The following is a 23,146-nucleotide window of genomic DNA, read 5'->3' as shown; positions in this document are numbered from 1 at the left end:
GGATAATGGGAATATGTATGTATGTATCTTGTTGGAAAATTGTATCTAATACGTTATTGTTTTGGTTTGTTGTTTAACGCCTCACATAGCAATATTCCATCTTTATCACAGCATTCTGTAAATAATCGAGTCTGGCCCAGACAATCCAGTTATCAACATCATGACTCGACATGATATGGCTCAAATACTGCCGATGTGACGTTAAATCTTAACTCACTCACTATTAATATCATGAGCATCTATCTACGTAATTGGGATACGATGATACGATGACAATAACATTTTCGTAACTTTCCCGCTGTCCAATTTGTAGCGGTCTTCCGATTAATTCAGTTCGTGGGGCAAACGAAGTCATTCTATACGAGGGTATAATACACAGCACCGTGGGAACTTTGCTTATCGAGAAATATTACCATTTTCTCAATATATATTTCCAAGAACGGATCATCTGGTTCATGAATAATTGTATTAGCAAGTGCAGGTCATCTGTCTAAATCTATGACCATACGTTCCTGCCACTAATACTGCACCAGACACAACTGTTTAGACGTCGTAGAGCTGCTGAATATCACGATAGCGACTGCCCACGCTCTTTGTCTACTTATACAGGGATGAATCCTGTTGTATTGTAACTGTAATTCTTTACATATAACACTTGTATAGTCCAAGTCCAAGTCCAAGTACATACTAATGTTTCACATTGAAGGGACCATCCGATTGCTCCATGCTATACCAAGCTTCTCTGCTCAACAACTGCAAGACGTAGATTTTAGAAGAAACATTCAGTATAGCAGTTACTTTAAATTTGAATCAATGCGGTACGGTCACACACTTATTGATAAATGGCTTTCTCACTTGGTCACCCTTCCAAGGTAGGTTCCCTGTCAGCCTCTCTTGAAACCACATGGTATCCGTGTTTGCCTTCTTTTGGAAACTTCCCCTATTGTTCTATTTTGTTTCGTTGGGTCTGATATATTGACATTCGTTGCGTATTAGGTCCTCGGCCCTAATTCATAGTTTACAGATAGTAATACATGTTACCTTATTATTGCCAACAATGGACATCATGAGACGTCTTTCTAAATCGTTTGGCTTTAAGCGAGGACATTGATCCGCTGATTCCATCATTGGAATTGTACTGGATGCATGTATTTTCTCCTCTCATGTTTTCTGTCGACGGGGCCCTGGAGTGAGAGTGGGTGAGTTTTATCGTTATATGTCATTAAAGCTATTATACAATACGAAGGAGGGAGCAGCAGCTAAAACATTGTACCCATATAGGGAATCGAATCCGGACTTTGGCCTGGCATAAGTGAAATAGCGTTGAAAACAATACGAATGGATCACTGAAAATCAGTGATGACACCTGGGCCCACTTGCACAAAGCGGTCTTAGGGCTAAGATGATCGTAACTCCCATACGTTAACATAGGCTTAAAATAGTTGTAGCGCTTAGATCGCTTTGTGCAAGTGGGCCCTGGTCTTCGCGAAAAAGGTAAGCATGCCCTGCTTTATGTAATATTTATAAAATTTTACAACATATATATGGATGCCTAGATAATTTGCATGCTGTCATCATGGGGATTCTAAAACAGACGTGTATCTCTTATAAAACTGAGCAAAGTTAACATTGTATTACCATATACAAACAGATATCAACAAATATGTCTGGCAAATATGTGGACTTGTCTAAATCGTACACTTTAGCACTATAATTGTCCTCAGGAACCCAATATGGACTGTAGACACTGATTCACCCCACGATCTTCCTGCTGTTAAAGTCATTAAACGCGACTAGACGTGCTTGTAATCTGACTAACACGAGGAATGGATAATGAGTGAAGGCGAAGCTGTTTCTATGAACAGAATCCACGTAACACTAACCTAGTAGGTTGTCATTATCCAAAGAATGGGTTACATTGGACATAAGTAGCAATTAGTATTTACATATAAAATAGTATTTAAAAAAAGGCTGGTATTAGAACTGTGTACCAGACTCTCAGTACATGTACATGCAATGTACAGGTCGAACAAGTGCATGGTTCTAAAAGAAAAATCATAGGATTTACATATTCTCAATGTTAATATAGACGGATATCACGGATTTAGTTGTGACTGTGGCATACCCTTTATGAAGCTACCGGCATATAAACAGATGACACTTACTTTAGCGACGTTTCTATATACCTTTTGATAGCGATTGAAATCCATAATACTTCTTAAATACTTAAATATTTGTATGAAACATTTAATGATCACGGATAGACATTTTAGGCTGAATCATAAATGAGAAAGACATATATAGTGCCGGATAACCTCAACTCTATTATACCCGTCACCGTGGTGTATTGGATAGAACGAGCCCGGAGAGCGGAAGTTCGTGGTTCGATCCCTGGCCGCGTCATACCAAAATATGTTAAAGGACAATACTTGCTGTTACCTTGTCTCAAGTTGGTAAGGGAATAACTCAAGGACTGACCGGCTAGGAATCTTTATAATGAATCTTAAGTGGGTATCCATGTTAAACTACGGCATGGTATATCAGTGGATTATTAAACAGGCATAAATTGCACAAGCAGTCACATATGTGCATGCACGTCGCTATGGAAGTGAAATAAATTTGAAAGCAACGTTTAACGTGATTTCGCTCATCCCATCTACTCTGTGGTAACACTGATTATACTTGCTGCCATACGGAAGATCACCCTTAAAGGTATCTGCACCACATATCATTTCTTAATTCCAAAATGTGTTTTAAAGGGCCGCGTTGTTGATGAAGCATCGTGTTTTCTATTAGATGTCAGCGTCTTACTGCCATTGGAACTACAGATTTGAAACTAAATGAGAATTTACTATGTGCATACGTGTTCATTTAACAGCCTATTTCTTTGATGAAGAAGAACATTCTTACTTCAAATACACATAAAGACCTTTTCATTAACTTTTAATCCTATATCAGTCTACCATCTCTGGGCCCCAGCGTTTATTGCATTGTTGTTGTTTTGGGCATTAAACTGCCTAATACCCAAGTAATTTCCAGCCATCTTGATCAATGGTCAAATGATGTATGCGTGATAAAAAATCAATAGGCAAACAAGCACAAGAATGGGGAAGCAGACAGATAGCCTACTTGGTTGTCTTGAGGAGGGTGTGGGTCGAACCTCATTTCTAAAGTGAACCACTTCTGTTACATCGTATTTCATTGTTGGACCCTTCTGAAGGAGATGTGCGCACCCCTTGTGAGAGATGACACCGACTGGCTTTTGAAAATTTGTCTGTTGGAATAGTCTGGAAAGGGCTTCGATGAATTTATCGTCCTTCAGAGTGAAAGGTTATCCGGTGTAGCTGTGGAGAGACTGTAAAGTGATGCGTTGTTGCGTGGCTTCTATGACATGTTTTAAAAGCCATGAAAATGACCCACTTTGACGTATTCTATGAGCTCCAGTGTTGTTGGTTCTGCTGGTGGCACATTGGTGCAGATACGAAAGACGTTACCAGTGCAATAATTGATTCAGTTCTACAGGTTTGGTTTTTGCCTTTCCGATTTGTCTGGTGTTTGTTCTTTGCGGAAACACTGTGAGCTGGTTTACAAGACAATTGGAAACAGGATTGAACAGAGCAATTATCCCTAAAAAGACGTTGGTGCTAAATCTATTCAAACAAAACTGTGTATGTCCGGCTACAATAGCACATTCCAATAATGAACATCAGTATTACGACAAGTGATAATTCGGAAATTTGTGTCGTGATAAGGGTATTTAAGACACTCATTTGTAGTTTCCATTGTCAGTTATATATTTCATCCGTATTCAAGCAGACAGAAGTGTATCAACTATGCATCACAATTTTGATGCGTTCAAATTCGTGCATATAATTAAATATAAAACGTCAGCGCCAGAGTACGATCAGTCTCGAGTTTCTACTGAAACAAACAGTGGTGAAATTTTGTATGAATAGATCACTGAAAAAATCATTGACAGACATTATTGTACAAATTCTTACTAAATGTAGTGTAATATGTCATGATGACTTAACGTTTGTATTGAGTAAGGTTAGTTGACACAGTATGCTTACTCAGAGTCGATCAGTCCTTTTTTATCCCATCAATGCCAAGCGCCAACTGCAGACAGGGTAACAACACGTTCCATCGTTTAACATCTTTTGGTATAAGTCAGTCAGGGGATCGAACAACTGACTTTCCTGTGGGGCAGATTCTCTATTCACTGCAACACGGAGACGGGCTTTAGGTCAAGTCTCCCCTTTCTTTGTCTTTTTGTGGTTAAAACTAGGTATGTTTTACAGATTCCAACATATCATGTAACCTATGTGTCAGCGGGTCGTTATTTTTCTCGTGTCACGGTCTAGTGACCTCTCCCTTCCCCGGATTTATTTCCGACACTGCTCGGCCAAGTCCGGTGGTCGTCATTGTCATTACATTCTATGTTAGGGGATTAGTGGCCCAACTATTTCATTCTCCTGTGATCTAACGGCACTCTCAAACTATGTATTGATTTGGTGTATGTTCTCTCTAACAAGCTTGCTACCTTATTCTTGTATTGAAAATGTTTTTGTAACTATGATTTTCAAACATTAAGAGAATGTATATGTATTTCTCAGGTATTTATGATCATTTATGCCTCCTCAATAATTGTACATAGCTTGTTGTATATCCTTAATGATACCGTTGGATAGCTTATGTGCAGCGCTTTATTATGACGCTTACATTTTCCGTATGGATATAGTAGTTAGTTTGCTATTCGTGCTTTTCCCATGTTTAAAAACACACTTTGGCTACGCGCCCCATTCTGTTGTATTCTCCGGCTGTCAAGGAGAGATTGTTCTCTCTGAGGTCCGCGCGCAGTGTAACTATACTTCTGTCAGGATCTTGTGCCCTTACGCCCCAGACCGGACTCGGTTAAAACAAGAATAGCAGTTAGATCCGCTATCTGTCGTAGATCTCCTAAAGCCAGGAGATGCACTAGCGAAGGTCAAACATGCTCTATTTCTGAGAGATGGACAGCTACTCGAACGTATATAAACAGAGCAGCCAAAGATAAAAATAAAATTATATCAATATACGAAAATAGAAATCATATCAATACAAAAACAGAAATTATGTGAATACCAAACTCACAATAGATATGTGTACCCTACTCACACACATGAGTCCTAAAGAGGGTCAGGTCAGCCGAAATTGCTGAGGAAGAAGGCGACCTCTTAAACACTTAAAGCAACAACAACAACTTGTGTCTTTACCCCCCAGGATTGGTTTAGCCGTTTGTTCGGGTCGGTATGCCACGGGGTGGGGTTTCGTTAGTAAGTGGTTTCGGGACACTTTTTGATCGTCTAATGACTTTCTCTGCTTGTATTGAGCTAACTTGGTAGCCATTGTTTCCAATACTCCGATTTTCTAGTAATCCGTGGATAACCAACCTTCCCGTGATTGTCTAGCTATTTAGGAATTTTAGTATTTCCTTGATCAGTCAAAGGTTTTGAATCTTTAGTTTGTCAGCCGTACTCGTCTATTTCATGTCCAAGAGACTTATTTTAGGGATAGGCCCTCGGTGTTTATTTCCCGTTATTTAACCCAGCTGCGGTTATCCATTCATTTGAGTGTTGGGTTAATTGACTCAGGTGCTAATTGGTCGCTGCCGACTTAATTGGCTGTCTACGCATCTGGTCGGTATCCTGTCAAAGTGTTGTTTTAGCTACTCTCATTTTATAACTGTAATACAATTGTTTAGCTAAGCCGCTTGTGTATTTGCTCTGATGTAAATAATCAGTGATTTTTGTCAGCGCAGATTGTTTTTTTCTGCTCTTTTATTGTCATCTACTGGTACAATTAGCTATTATTAATAAACCTGTGAACCTATAACCACGTTTTCATTATTGCTTTATTCTTGTTTAATGACACCCCTGATCATTGGCGTACAGTTCCGTGACACTATGCCAGCCATCTATTCTTAAAGTAAACCATGATTAAAACAACTCATAGTCCTAGAAATTGTAAAAAATTGTAACTTGCTCAGTTGGTTAGATGTGTGTGTGTGTTGGGGGGGGGGGGGGGGGGGGGGGAGTTCCACCCCTTAGACGTGACAGAAACCTATTATCGTGTGCCCTGATTGTTTCTGATTGTCACTACGTCAAACGTCAAGGACTTGAATCCCATCGGGCTTCACTATGACATCAAGCTTGCACGCTCTGATATTACTACGGCGCTAAACCAACCACACCCACTGTGTTAGAAACACATACTATCGCCACCCAACTAAGTAATACCTCATTTATTGTCAAACTTCATCAATATGTTTATTTTCCGGGTAACTTCTCAAGACGTCGTATCCGTTGTAGACGGTGGTCTGATTTGACTTCGTTTGCCTGAAACAGAAGAAATATTATCTTTATTCGGTGCTCAAACAAGTAACAAGCGTCTGAACGTTTATTCACGCAACAGTAAGGGATGTCGTTATCAGCCTCTCTAGGTACATATTATCCATTCCTTGACATGAATAGTGCCAGTATTGAGAAGAGGGGGCCCACAATGGATTGACTGGGGCAAGAGACCTGCAGATATATGCTAGGGTAGCATATTCTTAAATCAACTTTGTAGGAAGGGGTCAAGAGACCTGTAAATGTTGTGGAAGCATATTCTGAAATCAACTTTGTAGGAAGGGGCAACAGACCTGTAAATAGTGTAGCATATTCTTAAGTCAACATAGTGGGAAAGGTACTCCAACGTGATCAATGGTGACTCTTGCGAATAATTTATAAGATGGATTAAAATCAGTTCAAATATGTGTACATTCAGTACTTAGCTATCGGAATCGGTTTGTAGGAGGAACTGACCTAGGGCAGAGATAACATTACCAATTACTGAACAAAACTTGGTATTGAAAACATGGTTGGCTTTTAATTAAACTGAGTGAAAGATATCACATAGTAAAACCGTATTGTTGATAGTTCTGCTAATAATGGCGAAAGATGGTGATCAATTCAAATAGGACAAACTTTGGGGGCATGACTTTGTGCTTTGGAACTCAAAGTAGGGATGTGTGCCAGTCCAAACATTTCTGTAAATAAGGTCACAGAAATAAATCATTTAACACACTTCGTGTAGGGAATCCTCAGCAAGGTGTACTGGTCGTAAGATTGAGTGAGTGAATGAGTGAGTATGGTTTTACGCCGCTTTTAGCAATATTCCAGCAATGAGCTCCACACATTGTACTCATGTCATGAATCGAACCCGGGTCTTCGGCTTGACGAGCGAAAGCTTTAACCACTAGGCCACCCGAACACCCCTCGTGAGAGGCGATTAAATGGTGACCTGGTCGATAGCTTGTCACATACCTGACGTTGATGATAATATGAAGAACTGGTTTGTCTGATCAGACTTGCTTATTTACAGGTCGCCGTCTTATTACTGAACTATTTGAGTGTGGCGTTAAAAAAAATAAGAAAACAAACAAACTCTAATGCCATATGTAGACATAGTTTCGTAGTTTCATAATTCACTGTAGCTTAATCTGCCTGTTTTGTTCCTTTTGAAATCCATATGTCAGTATGAAGGTGTCTGGACTGAAAAAGTCACGAATTGCTCCTTGAATACTTTAAAAGACAATTGTTACTCGTTTGGTTGTTTGCTTTTTGTTTTTTCATCTACATTGACAAAGATAAACCATACGCATCAATAAACTTTCCAAATAAAAACAGTGATACCGTCAATCAGCTTAACTTCGAAAAACATCTTGGCGATCTCCCATTAAACTTCATATTATTTGCCCTCTCAGTTTTGCAAGAAATCAACAAATCTTTAGAATGTCAAATATTTGAGTCAAATGCCTTCGCAATAGTTATTGATCACGTTACATGATCTGGTAAGGAACGCTGCACACAAACAGTAATTCTTGCTGACGTTGCCATGACTTTTTGTCGTAATATAATTGCAGTATATCCCATATCTAAATACCACGATAAAGAGTAGCATTAGCTGCCAGCCTTGTTTCATTCAGTTTTGAATTGCACAAAAGAAAGGTGATCTTCACTTTTTAGATGGGTGTAGTTACACATTTAAAGAATAGCCTATGACCTACGGGGAATTAGGGGTTATCCGAAGCTTGGCCTATTGGTGGAACGACGTTACACAAAATCGTATTCAACTGTTTCAACTGAAACTAACTATCCAATAGCATTAAAGAAACATTATAATGCTCACTGAAAATAATTATTCCTGTATAAGCGTCCAAATGGGTAATATCAGGTAAAAGTGAAGGAACATTCTTCCAAATCAACAGTCTATTCTTTTTTTTTTTTGACGTGTCTATTCTTCCCGTGTCATGATATAATTATTCATTTCTGAAATCTCTGTTATCTTGGCTCTTGATCAGTGATATTTCCTGATGATTGAAATGCTTTCACCGGGGACGGTATAGGACCTGATGGTATTCACTTTGAAGTGCAATGACCATCAATATGAAAACATATCTCATGTCATTTTACTATTATCTTGGTTCGTGATACTCGGCGGCATGTCCCGCGTTTGTGTCAGTTCACCTGATGATTTTACATGTATCAGGTGTATGACTTAATATAGAGGTATTGACTTGAACGACAGGTTTGTCAGTTACCGTTACCATCAATGTAAAAATATCTGATGCCATCTCACTGTTATCTTGCCTATTGATGTCCTGTGACATTTACAGAGTTTGTGATGACCGTGTGCTGTTGTATATTACCTGCTAAAGCTTTCTACTGAGGTATTGAACTGCCAGGATTTATCAACTTGAGGATTTATCCCGTTATGTGTTTTCGGACGCTTAAGAAACTACATAGTTTTCTCTCTAATCACATGAACAAGTGTAAAACATCTCATGCACTTCTTAAAGACAAATGTCTCTAATAAGCCATCATCTGAGTATTTACAATGTCTGTGTGATGCTACATCCCCGTTATAGGGTGAGTAAGTTTATGATCCGACGATACATTTGATAAATCCCTTTTGTCGCCTTACATGCACCTTTTTCACTGCATTCTGGCACGGTCACAGCATTCCACTTCCTATGAAAATATTGTGTAGATCAGTTATACCAGAATTACTAGAGTAAGATTAATATTAGAGTAAGATTTGGACGTTTTGATTTATGTATTTATGTATGTGTGTGTGTGTGTGTGTGTGTGTGTGTGTGTGTGTGTGTGTGTGTGTGTGTGTGTATGCAAGCATGTATAGAATCATACACACACATGCCCATAGCCATACAGACAGTTGCGTATGTACGTAATACATATATACACATACACATACACATACACATACATTATCAAAACTAGCACTTTCTTGGTGACGTCATTTGGATCGAAGCCAAGTTTATATGATCGGTTTATCGCATCTAACCATAACACTATCACTTATATGACAAAATGTTATCGTTATATGTGTAAATATATGTTATATAGTCTATATTTAGTCTTCTGTCAGTCTGTTCCTTTTAGTTTTCAATGTATCTAAACAAATTCAAATCTAGATAAATGTTAAACAACAAGCGGCGAGATTACGCCATGCATAATGTTTTAATTGTTTGCTGTTTAGCTCTGCACTCCAGTCGATAACCACACAACTTTCTAGGAGATAATCGAGTCTGGACCAGACAGTCTAGTGATTGACATCATGAGCATCGATCCACGCAATTGGGATACGATGACATGCATCAACCAAGTCAGCAAGCCTGACCACCCGATCCCGTTAGTCGCCTCTTACGGCAAGCATGAGTTGCTGAAAATGAGCTTTAAACCAGATCCATGCATGTTTGAAGCGTTTAATCACAGCGGAAGAGTAAATCTTGAATGGCGGTCAGGAACGGATGAGGGGGATTTCAAGAGTGAAACATTTGGAGAGGGAGAGAGATAGTTACCTATAGTAGATATTTGATTATATGGGTAATTTCACCACACTGAAATAACATGGAAAGCGACAGCAGCTAACATATTGCATTATATGATAGATAGCGTTATGGATAGATACAATAAACCAATCTAATAAACATGGCATCACTATCCGATAAATATTCAAGTAGGGTCATCAAGGAAGTACCAGTTTTGGTAAACTCCATACATCGAAGAGTTGATTGCATGTCATGGTATATCAGCCATTCACCCGTTGGTCATCACCATTCCGTGGGTGTCACCTAGGGAGAACTAGTTTTGAAAAGCTTCATACACCGAAGAGTTGATTGCATGGCATGGTATATGAATTGAGCGGATCGATGCTCATGATATAAATCACTGGATTATCGACTCCCGACGCGAATATTTACAGACCGTCATAATACAGCGTTAAATATAAAACAACAAACAAAAATCGATTAGATGCATCCTTGATCAACAAGCCATTGCCTGGCGTTCCCGAAAAGTTGTGATATAGGTATCCCGATTTGTTATAGTTGCAAATATTTGGGCACTATCACAGCCATACCTTCCCGTTGTAATATGCTGCTACCGGCCGATTCGTCTCACATCAAAACACGGGCTGTGTACTCGCGGGCAGATGACCACGGAGTACACTGATCACTGTGTCGGATTAACGAGGCTGTTAATGAGTGATTTCGGTAACTCGTTGCAAATTAGGTGTGTCGGAGTCGGAGTGCGAGACTGTCGGATTAACGGGTCTAAATAGCACTGATTTAATCGGTTCCCATCATTAGTGTCGGATAAAGCCGATTGTCGGATTAACGAGACTTGACTATACTCAGTGATGAAAACTATGTGTACAATGTTAAAGGTGTAATATAGCAATCTCTGTATGTCAGTCTGGTCAGACTCAGTTTGAAAGACTGGTCATGAGTGTTTGGACAGGGTATGAAGATAGACTAATAGAGTCAGGTCACTGACTCAAACTGCTCGTCCAAGATTGTCTCCATCTGATACTAATAACTATCCTGTCTAGCTGTATCTGGCAACTGATTCCCGTTTTAGACGTATCGTACTGTCTGTATCACTTGTTTGGTCATAGTTACAACATTCAAGGCCTGGGTGAAGCTTTTACTAGGTTTTCTGGTAGACATGAGGAGGACATTCAAGTGGATTTGATTCAGGTGAACACTTGACTTTGTCTTTGAACGTGTTTTTGATGAGAATTACCGGTGGGACAAGATACGCTCGCCATGTCGCGAACACCTGGTTTCATCTGTTGATTGTCAAACATTATCTTATGATATAGTCGGGACCGTACAGATTTAGCAGAGATTTCTGAGTATTTTGGAAACGTTTTGTCGCTTTTTTTAGGACTGAGTGAGTTAGTTGGGTTTAGCGCCGCTTTTAACAGTATTCCAGTTATATCACTGCGTGTCAGCTTAAAGTGTAAGGAAAGCCCGAAGTGATGCAGGTCGGCATACGCTTCGGTGAAACCCACGAGCACGGGTATGGTGCTAACAAACCAGAAACATAATCGGGGCGAACCGGGATTCGAACCGACAATCATAGGTTTCTGGCGTGCCCAAGGGACGCAACTCTGCACACCGAATCGCGGCGCTTTAGACGACTGGGCCACCCGTGCCCCCCTTTTTTAGGAACATACATGGTCAACATAGACTTGTGAAAACTTGAATTACATGTCACGTCACTAGCGGTTGTACGGGATTTAGGAGCTAAGTGGTCTCTGTCATTTCGAGTTCAAAAGTAGAAAGACATATTTTCAGTGCAATATTTGTGTGTGACACCTATTGCTGCCCCGCTTATACAAGAGTAAGTGAGAGGAATGTTTTACACCTTAAAGGATTTCTGAAATTATTCGCATTCGAGATTCGAACATGTGTTAAGATTGAGCCAACGCTGTAGCTGCTATACTGACCCTTGTGTACGAAGGGAACAGTACGTTTATTGTGGCGTTGGTTGTTATCTGGCTTTCAACAACAGATTGTTGATTTAAGGCTGTTTTCATACAAATCACAATGGGGTTTTATGAATTATCGTAAAGTGGTCAATTTACATTTTTGTTTGAAATAGTTTTAGAAAATCAATATACACTCAATCCATTTCAATTTTTCAAATTCACAATATTCATCTCTGAAATCGAAATATTTAGATCGACATCATGAAGTATGTTACAGTAGAAACAACAAATCTAATTAAGAATGAATTGAACTTGCTTATAACAGCATGCTCGTAGCTTATTTCTGGGCTGTTTCAGCCGAGTCTTAATTCCAGAAGAAGGAAATCGAGGTCAGTTGTATTCCTTGTCAGATTGGCTCTCGAACTACGCCCGGCTGCGCTTGGTATCATCCAAGCAACGCTATGGGTCGGTCTGTCGTAGAGTTCTCTCCGGCTCGGGCGTCCCTGACAGGTCTCATCTCGCACTGGGGCATATCTGTTTGGCGAGATGTGAACTTGTCAGATTCTCTTTGTTATTGCTTTCTTGGCCTATGGGCGAGGAACGTCTAATTAAATCATGGCATTTTAGCACAACGTTCTCAATACAACTTGATGTGTGCAGTACGGAAGCCCATCGCGACCATCTTATTAATTAATAGTGAAATACGCCTGATTAAATTCTTGTGACTATCGGTGTCGTGGTTGTTTGCCTTTGTCTAAATGTCCAGTGAACGAGGCTATGTGCCTTGTGAATAGGTTGATAAGTACTTGTCTTTATGTAATTTTGGCAGGTTTTGTAGCCTATAATTGTGATTGAAAGGATCTATCAAAAGACACAACGCACATTTGAAAAGTTGACAAGTTATAAGTGCTGACCAGTGCATCTGTTTCCTTTAATGTATGAGTAGCAAAGCTTGCAAGTATCATTATTTGTAACGAATGTCCGCGTGCGTTATCTGACTTTAAGTACAGCACCAAGGTACCTAAATACTGCATATCAGATTTATAATACAGCCTGAAAACATACAAACAAATACAACATTAGCTTGCATGAAATGCAGTACATGCAGTACTTTCGTAACACATAAGAATATTAAAATTCGTGTTTCGATACCCATGCTGCATTTGAACTGGCCCGTGTATTCACTGCACGTGCATTACGTGCGATTTGATCGTTGTACCCAGAACGTTCGTAATGCACGTGCTTAGAATTAATGTGTGGGCTTAACATTTGTATTGCATAAAGTAGTCAATTCTTTACCGATCATCTACAGTTGAATGAGTGAGTGAGTATGGGTTTACGCCGCTTTTAGCAATATTCCAGCAATATCACGGCGGGGGATACTAGAAATGGGCTTCACACAATGTACCCATATCGGGAATCGAACCCGGGTCTTTGGCGTTACGAGCGAACGCTTTAACCACTAGGCTACCCGACCGCCCCCCTCTACAGTTGAAACAATAGAGTTACAATCATAGTTGTATTTTAGAGTAGTGAGTGAGTGTGTGAGTGAGTTGGGTTTAACGCCGCTTTTAACAGTATTACATATCACGGCGTGTCAGCTTAATGTGGGAGGAAAGCCCGAAGTGATGCAGGTCTCAGACGTTTACCATTTCGGTGAAACCCACGAGCACGGGTATAGTGCTGACAAACCTATAAACATACTCGGGGCGAACCGGGATTCGAACCCACGATCATAGGTTTCTGGCGTACCCAAGGGACGGAACTCTAAATTCGCGGCGCCTTAGACGACTTCGTCCCCGGTGCCCCCGGAGAGGATGGTAGTGAGTAAGTGAGTGAGTGAGTGTGTTTGTTCTGTTGCTTTCAACAGTTATTTCAGTCATATCACGGCGTGCCAGTTCCGTCAGGGAGGAAAATACGAAATGACGTTCATCACGTCCGTGAAACCCAGGTCCTGACAAACCGGGAAACCCAGGTAATGACAAACCGGACCCGTGAAGATTCCGGAATAGAATAGGTCTTCAGCAATCCATGCTTGCCGTAAAAGGTGACTATGCTTGTCGTAAAAGGCGACTAACGGGATCGGGTGGTCAATTGCATGGATTGATGCTCATAATATCAATCACTGGATTGTCTGGTCTAGACTCGATTATTTACAGACCGCCGTCATATAGCTGGAATATTGCCGACTGCGGCGTTAAACAACAAACCAACCAACCAACCTGACAAACCGGGAAATCAAGGTAATGACAAGAGGGGAAACCTCGGTAATGACAAACCCGGAAATATAACCAGGGCGAACCGTGATGCGGACCGATGATCAAAGGATTCTGGCACGCCTAAGGGACACCAATCTGTACAGCGATTTGCAGCGCCTTAGACGACTATATGTCCCCCGAGATTGTAGGATTACATTATTGTAGACTTGAAACGTGCAGTTACGACGTTAAGTATGACGTTGAGTGATGGAGCGTGGTAGTGAGACTGTCGAGTTGAAAACAGATAGAGTGCCATGAAGTGAGTGCCAATGACGAATTCTAACAAAGTGAATCATTTGTACAAAAATCCACTGCGGGCATGCACTGCGACTTGAGACCTACGAATGAATATAAAATGTCAGTGAACCGATTCAATTGGGCATAACAGGTAAAATAACGGTGAAAAGTATGTGAATTGATCACTAAAAATCAGTGATGATACCAGGTGTTCGCGAAAATGGTAAGCAGTAAAGCATCTGGAGTGGCATCCATTTGGGTAATTTCGTGCATGATCGACTTCTGGGGTACCTTTGAATTCCTGGGTTCAAGACTTTCACCGTATACATTGATGGCCGTTAGTCTTCTTGGATTGTGCGAATGTGGAATATGTGAATGTGGTTGGTTGTCTATATTGATGAATATTGCTTGTGATTCCTTTGTTGTTCACTACTACATGACCTATCGGCAATCGTTACGTAACTGCTATAGAGAAAGTGTCAGCACACCTCACTAACCCACCCTCATTGCACCCGTGATGATCTGGGTTAGAACAGGTCTTCAGCAAACCATACACGTAGTTTAACGAACCGCCAGTGAAGATCCGGTTTGGAACAGGTCTTCGGCAACCTATGCTTGTCGTTTGGGGAGACTAACGGGTTCGGGTGGTCAGACAGCTAACTTGGTTGATGATCATTGCATCCCAATTACGTGGGTCGATGCTCATGATATCAATCACTGGATTGTCTGGTCCAGATTCGATTATTTACAGACCACCGTCATATAGCTAGAATATTGCTGAGTGTGGCGTTAATCAACAAACAAACAAAACAAACACCCTCACTCACTCACTCATTTAAACAACCTACCACCCACCCACTCATTCAGTCACTAATTCACCAAACCATCCAGTTGACATTTTTCATATATCAGTCACTGATTGTGTTTACGAAACAGATAGACTCATATATGACGAGATATTTGATCTTCGTGCACCGGAATCAAGGTCTGAGGCCACATTAAAAATCACCCAGGTCATCAAAGTACTTGAATGGATAAAATGGTTCAAGGCAGCTATGGTTCCAAAATATTTCGTTGTTGTTGTGCGATTGTTTCCATGGCAATGAATAATTATTCTTCACTATAATGTAAACCTCGTGGGCTGTAAATGTATAAAGAACAATCCTTTTTTTCGTCGCTATTTAATTATCACATGCAATCACGTGCTTCTGTTGAATATAAAGCTGTCACTTTAAACACAAGGGGATTAAAGGGGAAATCAGAGTTCATCATTCACTGTAATAACAGCAATATTGTATTGCCATAAATTTGTAAATTTTAAGCTGTTACCGATTTACGACAATCGTAAACCAGACTGCCAGACAAGCATTGTGCAAGGTACAAGGTTTACGACATTCATAAGTGTGTGGGTTTTTAATAACTGCTTTAAAAATTAAGAGTTCAAATGATTATGAAAACAGTTGACTAGAAAGCTAAATTGGCACATTTCGAAGGATTTATTACAATCAGTTGCCATTAGCGATCTATGGTGGCATGTAGTAGAGTAATTACATAGATTTAGTAGACGCGATAGCTTTGATCGGGTCCACAGTAGGTGGTTTGTTTTGGAAATCCATATCAATGAGGTACCAGATCACCTCCCGGCGCATTCAAGCGGGTTTGTACTTTGATATGCAATTTAGAACGTAATTACTTCATAACTGTTTGTAATTACCACATATGCACGACTGGTTTTAACAAGTTGTACTTTTACAGATAAATGGAAATTAATTCTGTAGTTTACAATTGAAGTTCAAATTTTCCGCTCGAAAAAACGCACCAGCCAGATTACCAGTAGATATTCAGAGTGCTGATCGTCTGGCTGAATTTACTGCTATATCAATCAGCATCTTCGCGGGTGTTATGAATTTCCTTATAGTTCATATTAGACATAATACTGTATGTTAAATTCAAGACCGGACAACGCCATAATCTACTCACACTCACAAATAGACATGTCTCAATCTATATATAGTATAGATTGCCAGTATTCATTCCAGACAACAGCGATTTGGCTCATTGGGATACTAAAGAGTTGATAGGAATAATCTTTAACCACTCCAGATAGCATGGAGCTTTACTTGTCTGATGAACAGTTTCAAGACAAACATTTACGCTGAAAACGAGAACCATCATCCTCATCTGCTTCTCCAGACGACATCTTCTCAAGTCAATTCAAGTCAAGTTTATTCTCATAAATCACAACATGTGATACAAAGAAGGTGCCCGACTCCCCATTGTTCTCGGTGCCTAATGTTTGGTAGCTCCCAATCTGTTGACTGACGAAAGGGGAGTACCTGGGTTTGCTTCCGGGAACACAGTTCTTCTGTCTGGGTATTGCAGAAGGCTGCAGTGTTGGGGAGTCTTCACATTCTCCGGAAAGTTCTGGGTGGGTTTGTCTAGGCAGCGCTTCCTGGGAGAAGTCCCATTCGCTGACTGGGATGCGTGTAGAGGGGGCAAAGGCCCTGAGCTGATGATGAGCCTAACCAACCAGGATCACCCAAACCCTCTTTGCTGCATTTATTTATTTTAATCTGTATCGTAATAACATATATAAGATGTATACACAGTATGTGTGAGCACATACATATATACAAATACATACCAGTAACTTAATGTAGACAATTTCATTGATGCATTGGAGTTTATAAGGACAGGCCTGTTTTGTATAGACATTAGGCGGTTAGGTTAGCACCGGTCGGATTAACAAGCTTGATTGTCCGAGCATGGTTGCAACCTGCTTAGTGGGTACACACGTATTCACACAAGACTATCAATGATCATTGTCAAATCACAGCCCGTATTTCCGTCTGAAGACATTTCGGATTGTGTTGTTTTCGTTTAAGATTGTTGAATGTTGCTACATGTGGTTTTCAAATCGTTTGACATCGTTTATGGCTTCTTACTTCCCATCACAATCTATACATAGATAACTACCAATTATATAAAGGATACTTGTATTGAGTGGGGGATTGAACGAGTGTGGCTTTATGCCTCTTTCAACAACATTCCAGCATTTTCACAGGAACACCATGAATGGGCTTCACGCATTGTGTCCATCATTCTTCCAACGTCTTCATTTGTTGCAACTGTTTGTATCTAGACTAGCTCTTGAAACTGCACCATTCATTACCCACCGTTGCAACAGACATTATCAGGATTAGCTCTCCTAAACTGCGCCTGCCCAAGCGTACAGTTGCACCAAACTGTATTACAAACTGTATTAGATCGTGTAAACAACACCTGTCCTTCCCTACATTTGCAACAGATTGTATCCAGATAAGCACCTAGATTAGCTGCTGTAAACAGCGCCCGTCCTTCCCTACAGTTGCATTAGACTGTATCCATATTAGTACCTAGATTAGCTGCTGTAAACAATGCCTGTCCTTACCTACAGTTACAACAGACGGTATTCAGATTAGTACCTAGATTAACTGCTGTAAAAAGCGCCTGTCTTACCTACAGTTGCAACAGACTGTATCAAGATTAGTACCTCGAAAAGCTGCTGTAAAAAGCGCCTGTCCTTACCTACAGTTGCAACAGACTGTAGCCATATTAGTACCTAGAATAGCTGCTGTAAAATGCGCCTGTCCTTACCTGCAGTTGCAACAGACTGTAGCCATATTAGTACCTAGATTAACTGTTCTAAAAAGCGCCCGTCCTTACCTACAGTTGCAACAGACTGTATCCAGATTAGTACCTAGATTAACTGCTGTAAAAAGCGCCCGTCCTTACCTACTGTTGCAACAGACTGTATCCAGATTAGTACCTAGATTAACTACTGTAAAAAGCGCCCGTCCTTACCTACAGTTGCAACAGACTGTATCCAGATTAGTACCTCGATAAGCTGCTGTAAACAGCGACTGACTTCACTTGCAGTTGCAACAGACTGTATCTAGATCAGGACCTAGATTAGCTCTTGTAAACAGCGTCTGTCCTTACCTACAGCTGATTGTATACAGATTAGCTCAGAGTCTTGTAGACGGAACCTTTCGTTACCTACAGTTGTAACAGACTGCATCCAGATTAGGTCTTGCCAACTGCGCCTGCCCTTACCAATAGTTGCAACAGACTGTATCTAGATGAGCTTTTGTAAGCAACGTTTGCCCTTACGAACGGTGGCAACAGACTATATTTCGATTTGCCCTTGTAAACAGCGCTTTTCCTTACATATCCGACATTGTGTAAGTCCATTCTATCAGTGAAGTCAAGCGACACAGATAGTGCCCACAAACCAGTGCCTGAAGGTGTATTTAACCACGTTCATTAGTGAGACAGTCGCCCTTAAACCCATTAGATCTTGTCAAATCCAGAGAGTTGCAGCCACATCTGCCTAATTCCTTTCTGATAACCCCTCTGGGATTGGAGAAATGGTTGCAGTGGAAGACTATATGACGTTAAATAATTACTTGTTTTAATTACTGGTCTGCTTGAGCGTCCAGTCCGTCACCATGATCTTCTGTTCCTTGTAGTTTGTGCATTACTTGACACGTTTAGTGTTGTATACGCCACCCAGAAGTTGAATCATTAGATTACAGCCCGATGGAAGTGGGAGTGAGACAGGGAATCAGTCTATTTATTAGATTCAAGCCATACAAGGAGTTATTCACATTCTGTCAATTCTGAGTTAGCTGAATTCAGTGTCTGTTTCCAAAATACGTTCTTAAAAACAAATCCTGGATATTGAATAGTTCTTTGGAATTGAGAACTTTTGGAATCTAATCTATTTCACTTTTGAAATATTTCATTTATTTCAGATACTTTTTTAATAGAATCATTATAACAGCGAGATAGTGAATGTCGAGTGAATTGTATACGCCACATACATATTCCAGCTCATCAAAGGAGCCTAGCAGACTTGTAACGAACTGATAGAATGAGCCATCCACACCGTCGGGGCACGTTGACACCAAATCTGCTAGGTTCACAAACCGTTATCACCATATCTTCATTGCATTCGGCTCTTACTTCTAGATTGAGGTACATGGCATGGGACCTTTTCTGCACGAGAATCGCCTCACGGGACCATTAATGGACAGTTTAAGTGGTGGTGGTGAAATGGGGTTTAAAGTAGCATTCAAGATTGTTGAACTTATACAGTGAAGAGCATTCACGTGTCGGTCTGTCTACCCCTGTGTGTGAGTGCGCGCGTCTGTGTAAGTGTGTGTGTGTGTGTGTGTGTGTGTGTGTGTGTGTGTGTGTGTGTGTGTGTGTGTGTGTGTGTGTGTGTGTGTGTGTGTGGCTGTGTGTGTGGCTGTGTGTGTGGCTGTGGCTTTGTGTGTACAGGTGCAGACAAATGCGGCCTTTGGTAAGGCGCGGACGGGGATTGAACACCGACCTTCCGCTCTCCGGACACACCACGGAGGCCGTCAAAGTTCATGTCATACATGTACCTTACTACAGTCATACATGTTGCTTAGGGATAAGTGAGTGAAATGGATTTTACGACTCTTTTAGAAATAGTCCATAAATACCTCAGGGGGTGGGGGTCTGTCAAAGAAATGCGCTTTATTCATTTTTCCCATGAGGGGAATCGAACCCTGGGCCTTCGTGACAAACGAACACTTTCCCTAAATTTTCAGGATTGAATGAAATCAAACGCTGTTATACCATCCTGTAAGTGTGCATACGTCACACAGGAATAGATGGTCATCTGAAGAACCACACGTTGTTACCTCATCAAGAGCGGCTGGACTTTTGTGTGGGTGTCATCTCCCAGCGAGTTAGTGCATGACCCGAAGTCTGTAAGAGAAAGCATTAGCGTCGACATTGTGGACAACAACTGAATTCGGTGGTGGTCTCGGATAGAATTCATATAATGTCAACAGACATTGTCCAACGTAGAAACGTAGTTGGACAGGACAGATATATAATTATTGACCCACATCACCTAGCGTTCGGTCGAAGCTAATCATGCTCCCTGTTCGCGTAGAAGTGAATTGCGTTCTGGTCCAGGTAGGACCTTCTTCTTGGCGCAACTGTGTCTTCATTAGACTTTATCCTGTAGCTTTGGGGAGTCTTGTTCAGAGGTACAAATGCATGAATCTGCGTAGAGGAAAATCGAAGACAATACATTTAGCCCAGTGCCTATGGAACCTTGATCAGCTGGTGATAAAATGACCGATGTCTGTGATATAGGTTTGTATCAATCGTGTTAACGGCTTATGACTAAATCATCATGATTACTTCTAATCATGTTGATACATTCTCCAGACTCCAATATATTTTGATCTTAGATAGACACCCCATGGTTTTAACTTGAAGTGACCACGTCATAAAGTCAACAACGTGTGAGTGACTTGGTTTTGCGCTGTGTTTAGCAATATTCCAGAAATATCCATTCGTGTCCCCAATAATACTCAATTGCATAGACCCATGAAGATCCGTGTAAGCATTGGTCTTCAGCAACCCAATCTTGTCGTAAGAGGTGATTAACGGGAAAGGGTGATCAAGCACGGCAACCTGATTGATGCATGTCATCGTATCCCAATTGCCTAGGTCGGTGCTCATGATGTCAATCGCTGGATTGTCTGGTTCAGACTTGATTATTTACAGACCACCGTCATATAGCTGGAATATTTCTAGGAGCAGCGTTAAACCACAAACAAACAATTGCATATCAATTTATGCTCCCACCAATACCCAACAAGTGCTTATCCATACATATCGCTCCATTGACATTAAAACAGCCCCCATACATTATTGCTTGTCGTTAGGGTCACACTTGGTCAACAACAATCTGCAAATCTGACAACTGCACGTTCTTCAAGCGTGCCCATTCTCCAAAGTTCATAGATCCCTGCTTTTTTCACTGACTTGCAACATCGAAACAATCTCCTCATTTGGCCCAAGTTTTTGTGGATATACCTCTATGTCACCTTGTAGTGTCCACAACAGATTTCAATATTAAGTTTCTTCTACGTGCAGTACTGATCAATCAGCCCTCTTGTAGCTCATGCGTGTGGCATGAGCCGACTCATTATGATCAGGCTTGGTGGCATCGCTGATCATACTTGATGATCATACCTACGTCAAAGGTTTGCCGGATAAGATTATTTACAGGCCACCGTAAAACAGCTTCACTATTTTTAACTCTGGAGTCACATAACATTGCAAAATGAATGGGAGTGTGCTACATTCTGACTTCATTGATGAAAAAAACTGTCACGTGAAATTTGAAACCCAGAAACCTCGTGGACAGCGTATGAATACTTTTTCGTTAATATTTTTATCAATTCCGAATTTGCGAAATGGATGCCGCATCCATTATGCATAAAATGTAACCAATATTTATCAGAGCAACTGATATGTCGATTTGTCTACCAGTACGGGTTCACGGAACATGATAGCATGATAGCATTCAAGAGTGACGTTATTTGAGAATTCAAGCAAAATGAAAGAGTGAGTGAGTGAGTTTGGTTTAACGCCACTTGTAACAGTATTCCAGTTATATCACGACGTGTCAGCTTAATGTGAGAGGAAAGACCGAAGTGATGCAGGTCTCAGACGTTTACCACTTCGGTGAAATCCACGAGCACGGGTATGGTGCTGACAAACCTAGAAACATAATTGGGGCGAACCGGGATTCGAACCCACAATCATAGGTTTCTGGCGTACCCAAGGGACGCAACTCTGCACAGCTAATCGCGGGGCCTTAGACGACTGGGCCACCCGTGCCCCCGCAAAATCAAAGACTCAGTGCGACAAAACATTACTGATAATGTTAGTATTGAATAATTACAATGAACAGTTTCCCCCATAAGCAGATGTTATTGAGTATTGATGTACGGAAATACTGACATTTTACATTCCACATGAACTGCATGTATCTGTGCGTTAGATACTCTTGATCAAACACACCGCAAATGAGAAAACACCAATCCTCTCTCCTTTACGCCCCAAAACTCACTCACCCCACACGTCAGAAGGCATCGTTCACTTAAAATGAAAACTACATGGCCATACTCCGAATTCCAAATTTATACAAAGTTAGCTAATGCTGTATGTTACAAGAAAAAACACCTTGGGATTTCTAAAACAGGTCTTTTCGAAACTGATCCCCTAGAATCAGTCCATGGAGCGACAACACAACATAAACCTCAATTTAAGAAAACAGGTTTTATTAAAAAAACACATTTCACAAATATATTAAGTAACCCAACATAACATCAGGAAGCTAATCGTACAGTTGAGGACAGCGTATGGGTGCGATTTATGAAGCTACTTGTGTCCTTGGAAAGCGTTCGTGTACCTTTCCGATTCTAATGTCCCTTTCTGTCTCTTTAACAGGTTCCACGGCGACAGCACAGGATATGGTACGACTCAGGAGGGATTTATTCTCAAATTATAGTCGTGGAATTGTGCCTGTTCATAACCAAAGCGAATCAGCACAAGTTCATATGGACTTTTTTCTCATTATGATCCACGAATTGGTAAGCTTGGCATCTTGTCTCTGATTAATGGCTATCAGATTGGTAATTCATAGAAACCAGCTTTCTCTGCCTGTATTTTACATCACATTAAACCGTTTCTGTCATAGCTGATAATTTGACATCATTCAAAAAAGACGTCAGTAAATCCAATCGTCTTTATCAGCTTGTATTTGCGAACAGCGCAATATAGGAAGAATCATTCTATGCATGTTAATAAAGCGAACAAACCCTTTCCATATCCAATAAAAATCTCGATTGTACAATTCCGATTATATTATGAGCGTGTGTTTATGAATCACTATCAAATAGTTATGATACCAGGTGTTCGCGAATCCTGCCCCACCGGGGGCACCCGTCACA

At 40.7% G+C, this 23,146-nt stretch overlaps 1 protein-coding gene across 1 annotated transcript in view; it reads left to right on the top strand.

The window, feature by feature from the left end:
- Window positions 1-23,146, top strand: part of LOC139450154 (acetylcholine receptor subunit alpha-L1-like) — a 101,854-nt gene that overhangs the window by 59,776 nt on the left and 18,932 nt on the right. The window contains exon 2 of the mRNA XM_071231826.1: window positions 22,644-22,786. Coding sequence (XP_071087927.1) covers window positions 22,644-22,786 — 143 coding nt within the window. The remainder of the gene's footprint in view (window positions 1-22,643; window positions 22,787-23,146) is intronic.

This window comes from Haliotis cracherodii, unplaced genomic scaffold (genome assembly GCF_022045235.1).
Source record: "Haliotis cracherodii isolate W230 unplaced genomic scaffold, xgHalCrac1.p SCAF_10, whole genome shotgun sequence".
NCBI classification, from domain to species: domain Eukaryota; kingdom Metazoa; phylum Mollusca; class Gastropoda; order Lepetellida; family Haliotidae; genus Haliotis; species Haliotis cracherodii.
This window is presented reverse-complemented; position numbering and strand designations above follow the sequence as displayed.